Source organism: Lytechinus pictus, chromosome 10 (genome assembly GCF_037042905.1).
Source record: "Lytechinus pictus isolate F3 Inbred chromosome 10, Lp3.0, whole genome shotgun sequence".
Lineage (NCBI taxonomy): Eukaryota > Metazoa > Echinodermata > Echinoidea > Temnopleuroida > Toxopneustidae > Lytechinus > Lytechinus pictus.
In genome coordinates this window covers 24,538,874-24,557,785 of record NC_087254.1, presented here as the reverse complement: position 1 = coordinate 24,557,785, position 18,912 = coordinate 24,538,874, and the positions used below count along the sequence as shown (strand labels likewise).

The 18,912-nt window shown below is 37.0% G+C and overlaps 1 protein-coding gene across 1 annotated transcript in view; it reads right to left on the bottom strand.

Moving 5' to 3' along the window:
* Positions 1–2,253: 2,253 nt before the first annotated feature.
* Positions 2,254–18,912, bottom strand: part of LOC129270363 (uncharacterized) — a 37,580-nt gene continuing 20,921 nt past the window's right edge. The window contains exons 23-37 of the mRNA XM_064106064.1: positions 18,024–18,275; positions 17,157–17,541; positions 16,260–16,531; positions 15,438–15,665; positions 14,319–14,420; positions 13,722–13,837; positions 13,098–13,263; positions 12,250–12,528; positions 11,702–11,899; positions 11,017–11,220; positions 10,171–10,389; positions 8,973–9,102; positions 7,761–8,014; positions 7,199–7,370; positions 2,254–5,705 (exon numbers count right to left, since the gene is read on the bottom strand). Coding sequence (XP_063962134.1) covers positions 4,282–5,705; positions 7,199–7,370; positions 7,761–8,014; positions 8,973–9,102; positions 10,171–10,389; positions 11,017–11,220; positions 11,702–11,899; positions 12,250–12,528; positions 13,098–13,263; positions 13,722–13,837; positions 14,319–14,420; positions 15,438–15,665; positions 16,260–16,531; positions 17,157–17,541; positions 18,024–18,275 — 4,401 coding nt within the window. The 3' untranslated portion in view covers positions 2,254–4,281. The remainder of the gene's footprint in view (positions 5,706–7,198; positions 7,371–7,760; positions 8,015–8,972; positions 9,103–10,170; positions 10,390–11,016; positions 11,221–11,701; positions 11,900–12,249; positions 12,529–13,097; positions 13,264–13,721; positions 13,838–14,318; positions 14,421–15,437; positions 15,666–16,259; positions 16,532–17,156; positions 17,542–18,023; positions 18,276–18,912) is intronic.

The following is an 18,912-nucleotide window of genomic DNA, read 5'->3' as shown; positions in this document are numbered from 1 at the left end:
ACACACGAACCACTCCTATCTTTCCACACATCCGATACAATCTTCCCACACACACACAAACCACTCCTTCTCTCTTTCCACACACCTGATACAATCCTCTCTCTTTCAACAAACACAAACCACTTCTTCTCTCTTTCCACACATCCGATAGAACCCTCTCACTCTCTTTCAACACACACAAACCACTCCTCTCTTTCCTCACATCCGATACAATCTTCCTACTCTCTTTCCACACACACAAACCACCCCTATATCTCTTTCCACACATCCGATACAATCCTTTCACTCTTTCCAAACACACAAACCACTCCTTCTCTATTTCCACACATCCGATACAATCATCTCACTCTCTTTCAACACACACAAACCACTCCTCTCTTTCCACACATCCGATACAATCTTCCCACACACACACAAACCACTCCTTCTCTCTTTCCACACATCTAATACAATCCTTTCACTCTTTCCAAACACACAAACCACTCCTCTATTTCCACACAACCGATACAATCCTCTCTCTCTTTCCACACACACACAAACCACTCCTACTCCCTTTCCACATCCGATACAATCCTCTCACTCTCTTTCCACACACACACAAACCACTCCTTCTCTCTTTCCACACACCCGATACAATCCTCTCACTCTTTCCACCAACACACAAACCACTCCTTCTCTCTTTCCACACACCTGATACAATCCTCTCACTCTTTTTATACATACACAAACCCCTCCTCCCTTTCCACACATCCGATACAATCCTCTCACTCTCTTTCCACACACACACACACAAACCACTCCTCTCTTTCCACACACCTGATACAATCCTCTCACTCTTTCCACCAACACACAAACCACTCCTTCTCTCTTTCCACGCACCTGATACAATCCTCTCACTCTTTCCACACATACACAAACCACTCCTCCCTTTCCACACATCCGATACAATCCTCTCTCTTTCAACACTCACACTCCACTCCCCTCACCCTTTCTACACCCCCATTCCAAGTCCCTCTCACTTTCCACAGAATCTACTCTCCTCACACCCATTGCATTAATCTCGTACTTTCTTTCTTTTCACGCACACAATCCAATCCCCTTGCACTTTCTTCCTTTCCACACGTAAAATTCACTACAAATTTGTGGTTTTCAATCTTCTATCCCCCATGCAAACTTGGCAAAAATGAGTAGAATGAAGAGTAAATGTGTGCAACTATTCCATTATAGTTAATTTGTAGCATTCTATTATTTCTACTCAAACTTTGATCGGAACTGATTCTGAACAATGAATGAACATGGCTATCGAGAAATTAGTAGTACCCGTCTTACAACTAGAAATCAAGTTATGCTGTGTGCTAAATAACACTTCTGTTAGATGTTTAACTTATGGGTTTAACTTTACACCTAGATAATTTCAGAAAATAATTGCAATGTGTGTCCAGCCCCAGTTCACTTTAATTCTTACTTGCACTTCATGAACTTCTCAAGCTATCATAATTTATATGGTATTTATAAATTATTTCATGATCTAGAAGCAGACATGATTTTTTTTTTCAACCGACACATAGGGTATTGAGCAAACATATTTCATGGAACTGCACACCTTCAAATGTGCAAATTTGACTTATACTCATTTATTCAAATCAGATCAAATAAGAATCAAACTTTAAAGCCTATCTTTAGTTTTGGTAAATCCCCCAAAAGTTAATTTCACTATTCCAAAAATTTATATCATTATTCCAATGTATTACTAGATTACATAAATGTGTATTACAATGTAAAGTGTATAACATAAAAAAGTATTTTATTGAACAAATCTATATCAAAATTTATTCTATCAAAATAAAATATCTGAATATTTATTATATCCTTCTCAAGCATGGAATGGGCTGAAAATTTCAAGATATAATCTTTGTCTGTATCTTCCTGATAGCCAATTGCTAACACTGTAAAGTAAGTGTCCAATAGTCTATTTTTAAAGAAAAATAATATACAACCGAGAGTGTGTGGTAGATACTGAATTTCAATTTGAATGACCACTAAACTTTTGTAAAATTGGGATGTTAGATGAATCCTCAGCATAGGACACATTGTTGACCCATTGTCAAGGCTTTAGTCAGGGTTTAAAGGCAGAACCCTACTATTTGACCAATGGGAGGCTAGAAAAACCACATGAATGCATTACTCATGGATGAATATGCACACTTAACAATAATCTACAAAGCCAAACAAAAAAAATCAAATTCAGGTCCAGGCCATTTTCAAACTAAAATATTTATTCATCTATTCACGATCACATCAGGAAAAGGAAATGTATTGCGATAGACATGTATTAGAATATATATTTAATGCAAATCACATTCACAGCATTTTAATGCATTACATGCCCCATTCAAGTGACACATCTATGTTCATCTCATACGTAAATTTTTGACTGAGAATAATTTCAAATTCATCTGAATGTAACTGTCATCATCTGAGCAAGGCGGTATTTCATAAACATGTCTGTATGTTATATCTCATTCGGCACAGTAATTACGATTAAATAAGATGCACTTTTGTAGAACCAACTTATAAGATGTTAAATGGTTTGAACGAGCAGTCTATCGTCCATCCTTGGTTTTACTGGTGTTTCATGAATTCCTATTGTTTTTATTTCTTATATCTTGCATTCATCTGTTGACTTGACTGGTATATGCTAACAATTCCAGTACTGCTGATGTAGTTACCACAAGGGGAAGTATTCTGACAAGTAAACCCAAACATATTTTCTCTAGCATCAGATCAAGATAATTTGTAGTGGGTGAATAATGTGGCATCTGGCACACATTAAATTTCTAATTTAAGTTGCTATCCTTTTAATAGTGTTCAAAGTATTTCAGTGTTATGTGAATGGGATTAGGTGCTCTTGACGATGTATATACTGTGATATTTCATGGTGCTACTAAAGTAACAAGGAAAGTGTATCTTATAGGCATATATACAGATCAAGATAATTTAATGATTAAGTGAAATACATTATACAAAAAAGCAATGAAAGACTTACCATGAAAGACATGAGGGAATATATACCCTAGAACAGGTTGATCACAAATGATTTCAATTCTTATCTAAATAATTTGATTTTTTTTTTGCATACATTATTTCAGTAAGTAAAGAGAATCAAATATTATAGAACAATACTAAAATTGTTAAATGTTCAGAAAACAGTTGTCTGGATAACATGATCAGTGAGCACATGATCGTTGACACTGCCATTCATCCACTATTCACTATCATTACATGAAATTTATAATACCAGCTTTTTCCTTTTCCAAAATATTGTTTTCCAAAGTATTGTTTATGGTTAATGACATTTTAGAGGTGTCAAATCAAGTTCTTTACTTTTCAAGCATACAGTATATTGAATTGTTACTTACAATACAAAATATGATATGATATAATATCACTTTATTTGCAAACAATTAGCATGTTGAAGCATTAATGAACCCAAATAAGAATTTCCAGTATAATGTGAACTTCATTTTATTCTATTTAGTCAAATCAATTCCGTTGAACTATAATAGCAGGTGATACTCGGCAGTAACTAATGCTATAAGTCTGTTTGGCATTAAGTGTTTCCCTGTTATAGCTCAGGCTACTATAAATCTTTACAAATGTTAATTTCAAAACAATTATTCCTACATATCTAAAAAAAAAAAAACAAATAAGTGCAACATGTTTTCAGAAAATTTGATTTAATATCGGATCTATCATTCTAATCAGTTTATCAATTCAATATCACCATTTGTCGTCTGAATTCACAATCGGAAATTGGTCTAGGCCGCAGAAAAAGTAAAAAATAACAAGCAGATAAGACAAAGCTGGCTGCACTTATCACTTCAGATACAAACACCACCTTCACTAAATTATTAATTCACAGCAAAATTAATCTATTAAGAATCACAATAATAAACGATACCATTTGTACATATGGATGGCATTTACGGGCATTGCACTTAGCAGTGCATTTATGTACAGAGGACGGGAGCAATTAAGAGTGATTATTTATATATTTTGTGTGAGTGAATATTTCTACTTCTGAATCATGGTTGATATCTCGTACTTGAAATGTCGGCCAAAAGTATGAGAAAGATAATCCACCAATATTTCTCATTTTGTACTTTGTACAAAATTTTTGTACATGATTTGTCACAATATGCAGTTTGAATTAAAGTTGAATTTTAAATCATTCATTTCATTAAGTTTGGCATTTTGTTACATAACAGCTGTGTGTACAAATTATCCTGTCAAAACAATTTTTACCGGTCGTTTCTTGGTGGTGTTGGTATTCTCCCCCTTTGACCCACCCATCCCGCGGATGACGTCTTCAAATTGGGAGGCATCGAAGTAAACCTTGGCGATGCAGTCAAGGAGTTGGTCAACCTTGTCAGGGAACTCTGTCATAGGATCATGGTTGTCCATCTCTGTCACAGGGTTGGTCTTCTTGTCTTCTGGCTTGGTCTTGTTGTTCAATCCCACCCATTTCTTTAGCTGACCAATCATGAAGTCGACCATCTCATAGTCGTTGGACTGGCGGGTGATGTCTCGCTTCACTGAAGAGAACGCCTCGATGACGATGGTCAGGAACATGTTGACAAGTATGAACGTGATGGTGATCATGAAGAAAAAGAAGAAGATGGGGCCAAGGATCCGATTTGTTTCAGCAATACCAGCATAGTGAAATTTGCCCAACATGGCAGCAGACAGTGTTTCCATGGTAAAGATGAAGTCTGAGAAATCAAGGAGATGGCGGAGGTACATCTGGTGAAAGGCGAGTGCGTAAGCGATGAAGAAGATTCCAAACATGATACCAAAGTGGATCAGGTCTTTTGTGCAGCTTTGAATGGTGCTTGACAGGATTCCGATGCGTTTGTTGAAGCGAAGAAGTTTGATGAACTTCAGGTTGCCAATGAAGACCACAACACCTAAGAGGTACGTAAGTAATTCATTCCAGTAGGCAACATACTGAAGGTTGATCCTCTCAGTCCCATGGGTTGCCTTGAATTCCTCAAGGAGGTTGGCTGTGACATATTTGCGATAGAAATAGACAACTGTTGCTCCGATAGCACAAGCAATGATGATCCATTCAGCCAGGTTCCAGAAGGTCTTGAAGTATTTTTTAACCCCCTCCCGTCTCAGATTGTTGATTTCACGAACAATAAAGAACACTATAAATCCGAGGAAGAGGATCTCACAAGCAAGACGAACGGCCCCAAAACCTTGAGCGTAGGTGTAAAGACGAATGATATCGATACGATAGAAAGGTTCCACGCCACCAGTGGGCAGGAACTCCGCCAACAGACTGATAACCCCAAATAGATCCACCTGACTATTGTACAAAGCGATCTCTACAAACACTCCACGTGTGTACCTATCAAGCCAGGCCTCCTGGAAGAGCTGATCCAGGAGAGCTTCAACGTCGGTCTTATTCCCCTGAAGTTTGGCAAGATACCCACCTCCAGAGTAGAGGGCATGACGACCAAGTACTGGGTAACTTTCTATGTCATCCCATGCTGTGTAGTTATATTGCGGTCTGTCTGTTATGTTTGGATTGTAAGGTGTCCAACCGGGCCCGTAGTTTTCCTCATCTGAGTCCGTTACGGAGTAGGCAACATTACACTCCGGTACTATGTTTGTGAATTCAGAAACCACTTCGCACTCTCCTACGAGATATAGAAGAAATAAATGGGGAAATTACTCATAGAAAATACAATAATGGATAATAATACACAAAGAAACCCTTATGAAAACAAATTCATTTTATCAAAGATGTACCCTACACTGGAAAAAGTAATATTTATAGAAATAAAATCACAGAAAATGTCATGAAAACCAGATGAAAAATAATTAACTCCACATTTTAAATCATTTTGATGAGACAATTCTTATGAAAATGAATTAATATGCAATTAGTGCGATCATGACGTCATCTTCCATCTTTTTCTCTTGTCCATACATGAATTAACAATAACTCTCATTCCCTGCTCCAAGAATGCCAAAAATCGGATTAACTGTTGATCCAATATGTAACATCATCATATGAAACTTATCTTGTTATGACATTTTTAAACACATGATTAAGAAAAGTGAAGTCATTAAGAATTCGTATATCTAGTAAGGAATGGAAAAGTGGAATTGTGACATCATCAGCTATAAACCCCAAGCATATTTATGACAAAATAATGTTTTACCTGCATAATGAAAATTAAATAACTTCACCCAATTTTGAAAAAACATTTATTTTTGCTTCTTTGAATTAACCTTATTTATGCAAATCTTGTCACTTTCAGGCTGGAGTACCCATTTCACACTATCATACTTTCCAAGAGGCAAGCTACATGACTGTAAGATAACATCACAAGTCAGGCATTCTTAGGGTACTTTAATCACCTCTTTCTGAGGTAGAATTAAGGCTTCTGAGTGTGTTTTAGGATATTTTTGCAGATGATAAACCTAATGGTGTATTGATTTTGGGATTTAAATGGGCTTTAAAAAGCCTATCTGAAGGAATCCAAAATGTGCATTGCATTTGAGCCTGAAACACTTTTCTCCACAAGAGATCAATCTTGCCCGGTTCCAAATACAGAGTAAATGCGCACGCTATATGCTGTCAAAATTGTTGCCTTTGCCATTGCCAACCAAGAATATACAGCTGACTTCTAAAATTTCAAATGCCCTGTGACCTCTTACCTTTGACCTTGTGACCAAAAATATAATCAGATCCTCACATACACATGCCTGAGCCAAGTTTGAAATCAATCCCTCAAAAAAATCTTTGACTATTGTAAAAACAAGACATTACAACATATGTAATAATGTTTGTAAAGGCTTTTAGCTGCTCATTTCGTGTGAGGTTTAGAGATATGATCATTAAACAGGGAAAAGTTGATAAACACAACCTCGCTCCAGAAAAAAAATCAAGTATTTTCATGTAATAGAGATCTACTAATTTAATCACTTCTAATAGGTATACTTTCTTGGCACTGTGAAGAGAAGTGAGTAATGTAAAAGGGCAATAACGTTTCATCTTGTGTAGGTCTGCATCGATATAAGAAAGAGGGGCACATCATATGTTACCATGCACATCTTCTTTTTTACTGCTCTTATCTTGAATCCCTCTCCAACCCCCTCCAAAAGAAGTAATGTATTTACTTACCCCTTTTGACGCGAACCTGTCGTAGTACGGGATATCCAAGGATTAAAGCATTCTGGTCTGCAAGAAATCCTTCCAGTTCTGGACTTGGATCACCATTATACCAGGTTAGAGGGAATATTGTCGGTACAAGGGTGGTGTGAAGGTAGGCCCAGAAAGATGTATGACTGTTGATCTGTTTCCGGTAAGTAAGAATTTGAAGGAAAAAACAATAAAATTGTTTATATATTTAATAGCAGAAGCCTGACATGTTTGATAATAACCAAATCTAACACACACACAAAATCAGCAGAAGTTCATTGGGACCTTACAACAAACAATTTTTGGTAAGATAAACTACATGTATATAGTTCAATAGATATTTGACCCCTCCCCTTAAAAAAAACCATATGTATATATGTGTGAATAATTTAGTTTTACTCTGTATAGTAGCACATAAAATAAAGAGGTATGAACAGATCAAAATCATAATCAAAGGCTATGATGTGCAGTCATTAAAAGTGGTGTCATATTCTCAACCAGCAGTACCATCAGTATTATCCAATATCTTTAAGTTCAATCTTGCCTTGGTAAAGGAATGAACTGAATCAGGACCAATCACAAACTCGTTGAAGAAGTCTTCTTGCATTCGGTAAGCTGAAGGATCAGAATTGCCATAGCTGATGACAAGAACCACCCACAGATACACTACGTAGAAGAAGATCTCCCTGAAGATGGAATACATCCTAATCTCCTTGAGACGTTGTTCTCTGGCTCTTTCTAATGCCTCTGGATCAGGTGGCTTGTAGGGCAGTTTTCGCTTCTTTCTTGACACAGTACCTAAGGTCAATTGAAGCACAGGAACATGAATGCATCTCTGATGTTTGAAGAACTTCACTGGTTACCAGTCAAAAAGACGATTACATCTTAAGATTGCAATGTTTGCTTACATCTCCACAAATTACCTAGTACCACAATACATTTCATGCTTGTTTTCTCCAGGTCAACAATCTCATTATTCTTTACGTTCTAGGACAAAACCTTTTTGTTTAAAATTCCCAAAATGAACTCAAATAAAACTTAACAATGTGGTCCTAGTATTTGGAAAATTCTCTGTAGCATCATCTGTCCATGCTATTCAGTACAATTATTCCCAGATAAACTGAAAACACCTATTTTTACTATGATATTCTCTGTAATCACTTGAGAGGCAGAAATATTTATTATGTTATTTTATACTGTAAAGCCCTGTCGGCTTGTTACTATGGAAAGGTGCTACATAAATGTCAATACATGTATATATGTGCATGGATTTGGAAATAAGAAATACAGTTGAGAGCTGCAAGCGAATAAGAAAAGTTGGAAAAACAGTACAGCGACAACATTGTCATTATTCAGTTTTAAAATGGTTGATTTTACTAATTGATCGATTGACAGGAACCCCCCCCCCCCCGTACTTAGTCATGTGATCTCTGTACATGTGCAAATATTCACATTCAATCAGATATAAAGTGAGAATGTCAAGGATCACAATATCACAATTTGTGGGTGCGGTGTGGTCTAGTGGATACGACTCTTTTAATCAGAGGGGCATGGATTCGAACTCCAGCGATGGCATCTTGCCTTCAGCAAAAAATGTTCACGCATTGTGTTGCACTCAACCCAGGTGAGGTGAATGGGTATCCGGCGGGATTAATTGAATGCACCAAGCCCTTTTACAGCTAGAGCTAAAGTTGGGGTAATATATAAAGTGCACCACTGGATAGGCAACTAGATAAATGCTATATATTATTATTACCAGAGACTGTGTGGAGGTACTCTTCATCAGGTCTGAGATCAAATTCCTCTTCATCCTCTTCCATCTCGGTATCGTCATCGGCATTAGGGCTTTTGATAATACAGGCAATGAAGGTTGCAACCAGAAGAATCTGTACAGAAAAAGCAAGAGCACAGAGAAAAATTACAGCCTCAAAAATATACACAGGAAAATTATAATTACATCTAAGTCTTTAATTTTTAGAACTTCTAACGAATAACCGTTTCTAACAAGAACCCTAAAAAAGATCCTTTGGTACCTTTACCTCTTTGTATGCTGAATTAATTATTGGTCCTGTTTCATAAAACTTATCACAATATTAATCTACAATTAAAAACTACTGAAATCATTCAATCTGATTGGCTGAATCACAATGATATTACTAATATTTAAAAGCGACCCAGGGGTTACAATCTTCTATAGGATTTCAAATACTCCCAATGATCCCTGATCTGGCTTTTGAAAAATCCTACTAAGGTACTAGATTATGGGATGCTAAAAAAGGTCCTTCTCAGTACTCCACCGATTTCTCTTGAATTAATAGATAATTGGCCATCTGTGTCACATGACCAACATGACCCCATCACTGTCACATGATCACATCCCTTAAAGCCTGTCTTTAGTTTTGGTAGCCCCCCCCCCCCCCCCCCGTGCATGTCACTTTTTAATTTTGTTACTTCATATCAATATATCAATGCATGTGCCCCAAAACGACTGTGAAGCGAAGGATACAAATTAAAAATTTTGAGTCCTTTAAAAAAAAATTGATTTATAGATTTTACATCAGAATTAGAATATCTGCATTTTTGTTGTTGTTTGTACAAACCCTTCTCAAGCATGGAATGGGCTGAAAAATTCAAGGTATAAAATAAGCTTTCTAATGTCCACTTACTGAAAATGTAAAATAATTGCCCAACTGGCATTTCAAATAAATAGAAACACATTTACCAAAGGAGGGCGCTAGTTTGAAATTTAAATTCCTGATGGCCAGGAAAATGCCATATTTAAATTAAAATGGGTAAATATGCATTCAAGTACCACTACGGTTTGGAAATATTGAATGTTTGATGATACTCAAGAACAGTTCACATAACTACCCCTGTACCAAAGCTAAAGATATGCTATAAGAAGACATTGTCATATACCAAATCAAGAACAAAGTGAAATGATATCACTATACCTTAATGGGTTGTGTGAGGAAGATTCCAAAGACAAAAGACACAACAATTGAGCAAAGCCATTCACTAGCTTCCCGATTGCCGAACTGGATGCCATAGAACACCGTAAAGGTGGTAGCTGCTGCCAGAGTTAAGATTAACACAATCCAAGCAACAATGATAAACCACCAAGGAAACGAAAACTTCTTACGTCGTTTCGGTTTTTCCGGTTGGATCAAGACCTAGAAAGAGGTGATCAAATTCAGAGGTAGATTACACTAAATCTTTTTTATGACCAATAAAACTAGCAAGTATTGTTTCTAAGACTGTTTGTGATCATCGCCCTACAGTTTACAGATCATTGTTCAAGAAATTTCAAATCTGCAGCACCTGGAATTCCTTGTGGTGTAACTTTGGTGTCAAATTAATATGATTAAGCTAGTGGACAATGAATTTTCTTTCAAAAAAAGCTTGGGGGAATTTGATAACATTATAGACAAACATGTTCACAATTTTTTTGGCTGCAGTTTTGTCACTAAAGCATGTTTCACAAAACTTTTGTAAAACTAAAACATACTGTACTTCAATAATAAAATCTTCATTCTGAATACCTTTCTCCTAAAGTTTTTTATAACGCCAAGAAAGACTGTCAAAAAAATTGTAAATTCAAATCACGAGCTTCCAACAATTATATTGCTTTTAGATTATAGTCCAGGTAGTTATCATGGTTTAGAACGATGAACCCCCTTATCCTCCTAATCTGTATGTAAATGTTATGTTTGCTTGGGTTTATTTGAAATAGACAACAAATCAATCGCTCATAATAAAATTAACATAATAAAAATTGCATATTATCTTGAATGACTTACTGTTGCATCTCCTGTCCCTTGCGGAGTCGGGGATGAATCCCCACCAAAGTAACCGGCGCCTCTACCGCCTTGGGCCACAGTCTCGTCGTAGGTACCAGGGACGGGTGGGACAACCAGACTAGGTTCAGCCCTCGTACCTGCAGTTGGGTTCATCATGATCGCCGGCTTACTGCTTTCCTCAAGGACGATTCTACTTGGTGATGCCTGAGTGAGTTTAGAGAGGTACAAGACAAGGAGTCACATAGTTCAAAATGAATCATGACAACTAGTGAAATATTTATGATGATACCCATTAATCAGATTTGATTTTGCATGAAGTTGCAGATTATTTATTTTTCTCTACTTCAGAAACTTTGTTGCTTTTACCCCAAAACTCTAAAATATTGGCCTAAAAGACCTGACTTAATGTTAGCAAATATAACAATAAGACGGATGTAAGAAAATTGTAAAGTTTTGAGCAAACTAAGTCTAATTTTAGAACATCTTCTTTAAAATCTGATGGGGTTCCTTGAAATAATCAGTTTACTATTTATCTACCTTGAGGGAGGGGAAGGGAAATCTCAATCAAACAATGATTTTTCTTCTTTCTGATTAGATTTCTTAATTTCAGTTGATTCAGAAGTCATTCATATTTCTGTTATAGCTTGCAGGGATTAGTCACCACAGAGCTCAAATCTCCACTTACAAAGTCTTCCAACTTGGAGTAATCGGCTGGTGCCGTCTTGCGAGGTCGGCGCTTCAGTTTCCGAACAGGCTTGTTGACCAATGCGGCTAGCTTAATGCGAGACTCTCTCATCTTCCTGGGACGGGATTTCCGGAAGAATTGGACGACAAGAAGAGATACTGGGAAAACTATGAGGTTGGCCTGGATTCCAATGCTTATCTGTTAAGATAACGGATGAAGTCACATATAAGTATTTGAATGGAATCACAAACCAAAGCAATCACATTATTCATCAACAACCACCATTTCTACTCCAACTCCTTCATCTCCTCCTCCCATTTCCCTCTTCCCTCTGTCTCCTCCTTATCCTCCTCCTCTTTCTCTTCATCTTCCTCTTCCCCCTTCTCATATCACTATTACCACTGTTACAACATTATGAATTTCAAATGTGATCGGCAATGGGAATCCATTATATAAAAATACAAGATCACCATTACACTCATATTAAAACTTTTTCCAATCAGGTAAAGCTCTAGAGAGATGGCAGAAAAAAGAAGGCTGGCTGGTACCTGAGCAGGGGAGAGACTCAATGGGCCAATTTCAATGGGGCTGGTGGAAGCAGCTGGTGGGGTAACCTTGTAAAACATGATGTTCACAAGCATCTCCAACCAAAGGAACATCAGACAGCATGCAGCCCTCTGGAAACGGGTGAATCGACTCCCAGGAGGACGCGCGATGATGGAGAACCACAGGTGGCCATCGTTGAAATTCTTGCGGGAGTGGTTGCTGAACAGGTGGGAGAAGTTCTGCATCTGCTCCCGGCCTGCTACTGGAATAAGCCGGTCAATCTGAATGTGACAGAAAGGTTTCAATAAAACTGTACTTTTTCACTTGCTCCTGAATCTTGTCTGAGACAGGTTGCCAAATACAATTTTTCACATTTATACACCATCACCATCATCATCATTGGAATCATTATCGCCATCATCATCATCACCATCACCATCATGGCAATTAACACCAACACAAACCATCAACAACACCACCCATTAACAATATTGCAACAAAAACCAAGACCATTATCACTATCAACATCACCAATACTACCACTACCTCCACCAACATTGTTTCCAACATCATCACAATACCACCACTACCACAAAATCCCTCAATAGCATCAATATTAATTATCATCACAATCACCCCCACCACAACCACCAAATCTCCATCAGCAATATAATACCACCAAAAATGTCATTAGTATCACCGCCACCACCATGATTGGCAACATCATCCCCACCACAACCAATCCCTCATCATCATTGCATCCCTGACCATGATTGCCATCAGTTACACCAAAACTATCATCATCATCATCATCATCAATTAATACCATCATCACCATCTTTATTCCCACCTGTCCGTCGTCCTCCACCACTGAGAACCACTGGTTGACGATAAAATAAAACCTCTCCCTGGTTTGGATGTCTCTGATAGCAATGTATTTGACGTACCATCCTTGCATCTTTCCTTTGCCAGAGTTGTCATGCCAGATACGCATGTAGTTCAACGTTCCCAGAGGCCTGAAATTAAATCATATACAGTACATCTCAGAAAAAAAAGGTACCAAGATTTCAAATTTATTTTTCCAGCATAGTCAAAATGATATATGATATTCTATACACATCATCGTGAACCAAAATATATTTGATGGTTTTGAAATATGTTCCTGAAAATGGGTAAAAAGGCCGATACCAATACCAGGGTTTTTAGAAGGCTTATGGTCTAGCACTGAGGAGAAAGAGTTAAACAGAGCTATAGCTCTCCCAAAAGATTTTCTTAATGTAAATGAATCTGTTTTACATAAAGAAAAAAAGCAGCTGATGTTGTGATTAAAATCAGATTTGTAGTAACTTGGCAGAAGAATAGTGATAATGATTATACATTGTAAATGATGCAATGCAAACTATAGTCTATATGTACATTAGTATTTTAATCAACAAGTAGCTTACACTTCATGAAATTATTAAGATGGTCTTACCCGGGAACAGCCATAAGGAATCGGTCAGAAGCTCCTCGTCTGAATATCTTTCTCTTGTCATCCTCAAAGTCTCGTACATTTGTTTCTTCATTTTCACCAGACAAGATGAAACTAACCTTCATAGATGGAAACACACACAACAATTGTCAGAGATTCAATGCTCTGATAGGTATTCTCAAAGTCCAAAAATAAATGGAAAATGGATCAAGTCTTGCTGCGACACTAAAGTCCTTTGTAACAACATTAGTCTAAATTCTGTATCCCCCATCTTGAAGATATGGTTACAAAGATGGTTTGAATAATACACATGCTAAAAGTAAGGGTATGTGACTTATGGGGTAATAAGGCACTTAAGGACATATTGTGTGCATCCATTGGCCCTTTCTATTAAGTTCTGAATTGTTAGAAATTGGCTATGAATGAAAAAAAACCTCATTAATACAGAGATCTGAAAATCAAACACAAAGAAAACTCCCTACAGGGTGCAGGAAATAGATTTAATGATTAATAAGTGATGTGTTATATAATTACAAGACACCTACCCCCCCCCCCTGCAACACACACAAACTTTATTTTTTACTTATGTTCTTATCTTACTTTGGAGTCTGTTCCAGCAGCTTTCCTTTGCCCAGTCAAGACGACAATTTCATAGTAATAGTTATGGTTGGGGTTGTTGTCCGTCAGCGGTGTAACTCCAAGCTGCAATATAAACAAACACTTCATCAGCATCAGCATGACTAGCTGAATATTGCATATAGGTCCAAAATCCCTATGTTATCCATCAAAATTCAAGGAAACTGATAAAAATTATCACTTCACCCGTTTAAACTGTTAGAGTACCAAAATTCCAGAAAAAATAGGATAAGAGAAGTAATCCTCCTGCATTTTGCTTCCATTTCTTAAATTTACTGTGCGCATTTCTCTGTGTTGTTTTTACAAATGAAAATTTACCACGAACACTACACATATTTTCAATAATTTTCTTTTTTCTTTTTAAAATCCATATTTTATTGTTGATCGTGGGCCCGGCAGCTGCTGTGCAGCGTCAGATCGACAAGGTTCTATCCCTTTAGTTGTTGAACCCCAAACAGGGTAGCAGCAACTCCCATCTTTAAATGTCTTTTGGTCTGACATGGCCGGGTTTTGAACCCTGGCCTCCAGGTTGTGAGACAGACACTCTACCAACGGAGCCAACACACACAATAATAGCAAGCATGAAAACGATTGACTTAAGTCATCAAATGTAAAATAATGATACGTTTTTAAAGTATGGAGTTTATGGACTGGAAACATCATTCAAATTGGATTAGTACAAGAAATCATGTTTTTGAAACAATTTTTGTCCAATATCCAAGTATGAACTTTGCGATCCATTTTCACCTCAAATATACAGAAAGCAGAAGCATTGACATATTATTACATGAATCTCTCATACATTTAAGTCAACACATTGTGAATACAAAATCCAAACAGATCATATGCACTCCTGACTACATTTGATTATTTAGTCAACAACAAAAAATGGAACTGCACATATAGACAGATAAGACAATCAAGGGATTTCGGCATCCACATGATTTTTTTTTTAGTGGAGGCGTGATTGAAATTAAACAAAAACATTTTTTGCAACTGATTACAATAGTTAGTATTTCTCATTGAATTCCCTGTATCATATGCTCAATATCTTATCCAGCATTACACCATTTTCTATCCTACCTTCAATACGTCTTTACGGTCTCGACGTCGTGCCCAGAGTAAAATAAAGAAGAAGAACACATAGACCACGATGGTAGTGATGTAGATGGTGAGATTTTTGGTGAAACTAGCATTCTCAAAGATGTAGTTAAAGTCGAGAGGTGTTGGGGGAACAATCCAGGTACTAGCAAAGGATGTCAGATGGTTACAGCTGCAGTACTGCTCACTGTAGCTTGTACTGCTTAAAACCTTGGGAATAAAAACATCAAGTCATTTAGGTACCTCAACAAAGTGTAAGCTAAGTATCTCCCGCCCCCCTCCAATTTCTGAATATTTGCATAGACGAAGCACCGGAGGGGGGGGGGGAGTTGTCAGGAAATCCTGCATGCATTGAGTGTGTGACATTACTCTTTTTCAAGAGATCTTACAAATTCAATGTTATTCAACCATGAAAATATAACAAAGTATGTTTACAAAATCACAGAAAATAAAAAAATATAAATACAAAATTATGGTCACTACTTTAGCTCTTACAAAATCCTAATCCCCAGTACAATTATACAAATATTTGTATTTGAATTATCACCCGTGTCAAGTGCCTTTGATCAGTCACACTTAAGCCACCAAATACTGTATCTTTGTTATTATTAATATGTACCATTAAAACGTATGTCATTGTGGGTTTTTTGCAAAATGGGTTAAACAAGAATGAAACAAATCAACTTTCACAGTATTTTCTGTGTTTTATTCGAGTAAGGATACAATTTGCCAGAAGATTCATTGTGCTAAGCAAAATGATATTCAAATAAGAAAATTGTGATTTTTTTTCCCCCCGAGTCTGACCTCGCATCCATCCTGAAGCCACATCCCGTCTTCTTCATCCCAGTAAGAACATCCTGAAGTAAGAATGCGGAAACCGTAAGGCATCGAAAAATTCTGGCTGGTGTTTCCCGCTGCCCATAGAAGCTGGTTATCTTCTGCAGAGGACATGTCAGGGTAGTCATTGAAGAGCTGAACACAGTCAAGCTCAAGCAGCATGGCATAGTACTTCCTAGCGTTGTTCCCGACCACGGAGTTGCTGTAAAAAGCCTCGTAAACGACTTTGTCGGTTGTGGCTAGAGGGTGACGAAAGGATGAAGAATTCAATACAGTAAGCAAACATTGAGCAAAGCAAATGGTTACTGTAGTGTTGATTATGAGAAGTTAAGGAAATATACTTGATTTATTTTTCACATGACAGATTTAATATCAATAGCGAGTAAACATGAGCTCCCAGCCACGAGTCTCCCCTCCCCCATCCAGATGAATACTCATAATAGTACATTACAATAATGTGTAATACAAATCTCCCATTCCCATCGTTCTCAAGGGTGAGGAACATATATAAAGGCAACACCATAATATATTATTACCATGGCAACACAGTTTCTGACACACTCTTAAAATGTGTCTTGCACCCGTCACTCCGATTCCGTGACCATTGGGCAAAAATTTAGGCGGTCGTTTGATCCTCAATTTTTGCAATGGACCAACCACCCCACCGCTTGCCCGTCCTACCGTACGCTGATTAATGCATGATATACCCCCATTCAAATTAAATAATTGAATAATTCTTCATTTTCTTTTCTCAATGCTCTGGACAGTCTGTCAATAAACAAATAGTCAATAACTTCTTATACATCACTGATTAATATCATATTACTTTAATATCTATTCCAATACAAATACGAATGAGCCTACCATTTGCATCTCTATCGTAGCGGAACACTTTTATGTCGTCGAAGCTGCTTGCATTTGGGAAACCGCTGAATCCTAGGAGCAACGCATAGCATGATTCGCTCTCGGCCTGTATCTGGACTGTGAATGCTGTGTTATTGTATAGGATATCAAAGCTGTGATACGTCACATTGGTCACGTTCACTAGGGATTCAGAAGTAATCTCTGTCCAGCCTGGTTCTTCACCATTCTTCCGCTCAACCTTAATTATAACTGGCTCTTTGGTGTCAGAGACTGGAATGGGGTCGCCATCCAAAGTTTCTAAGACAACTTCCATGATGCCAGAATTGAGTGATATACGGTCAGAGCTCTCTTCCCAGTTGTATGAATTCAAGCGAGTGCTGATTGTCTTTTTATGATATTAAAAAACAATTGAAAAATAAGTCAATCAGTGCACTATAAATGCAAGTGGATGCATCTTGCACTACAAAATTAACATAGCAGCAGTACTGACTTTGAAAAAAAAACAATGATGAATTTTTCACAAAGGGAGAAAAAAATTATTTGATACTGAGGTATGTTTGACGACCTCAAATGATCTTTTATTGAGAAACTTGTTATTTGTTTCATATTCTTTGTGACATCAAATATCAATCTCCTATGTGTTTTATCTTTTATAGATTCAGTAATCTTAAAACAATGAACAAAATACAAATTCTTATCCAAGTTAATTGATCTAAAATGACAATGAATGTCATCCGCAACATAATCTCCAAAATAGGATAGTTAATTTATCAAAACTATTCTCACCCGTGCAATATCTGTACATCATTATCATTTTCATCATAATGTTATCATCTCTAATAATGCAATCACTAACTTATAGTTTACCGTTCGTGAAATTGGGACACCGCAAACGGCATCAGGGTCACTGAAGAGATTGGCTGTTGATGGGAGTGTGAGGCTACCAAATTCTTCATTGACTTCTTCATTTGTCAGCTTGTCACAGGTGTGCTTCTGATATGTCATGGTAATCGTATCTGACTCGATGTGAAAAGCAGGTTCCCTCGCAAGCATATTCGCTGCAAGGAGTTTCTTGCTGTTTTCTATCTTACTTCTAGCAGCCGTCACTACCACGCGACCCTGAAAAATTAAAACATGAACAAATTAATTTGCATGATCATTTAAATGAACTTGACACTGTGGTCAGGATTAAAATATGCAATTAATCACATGGTTCAAAAAATTGAGTCCAATATGTGCCAAAATATCAATTTACACTTGTTGCAATTAACCCAAGTAATATTACACATGATCAGCAAGAATTACTTTAGAACCCATCTAAAACTTTAGTAAAAGATAAATAATGTAAATTACACATACTTCAATATCATCTAACATTCTAATCTCGCAAAAATGAGGAGATCGATGAATCTTTTTTTAGTCCAATATGTGCCAAAACATCAATTTACACTTGTTGCACTTGACCCAAGTAATATTACACATGATATGCAAGAATTACTTTAGAACCCATCTAAAACTTTAGTAGAAGATAAACAATGCAAATCACACATACTTCAATATCATCTAACATTCTAATCTCACAAAAATGAGGAGATTGATCAATCTTTTTTAAGCCGTTTAATCTTTGTTCAATACCCCTATAAGGGAAGTTATTTCCTGATTAAGAGCTCTCTAATTAGATCCTTGGGTGGGTCTGCCAGATGGCGATATGTTTGCCGATGTGATAAACGTCTGTAAAAGCCCAAACACATATACA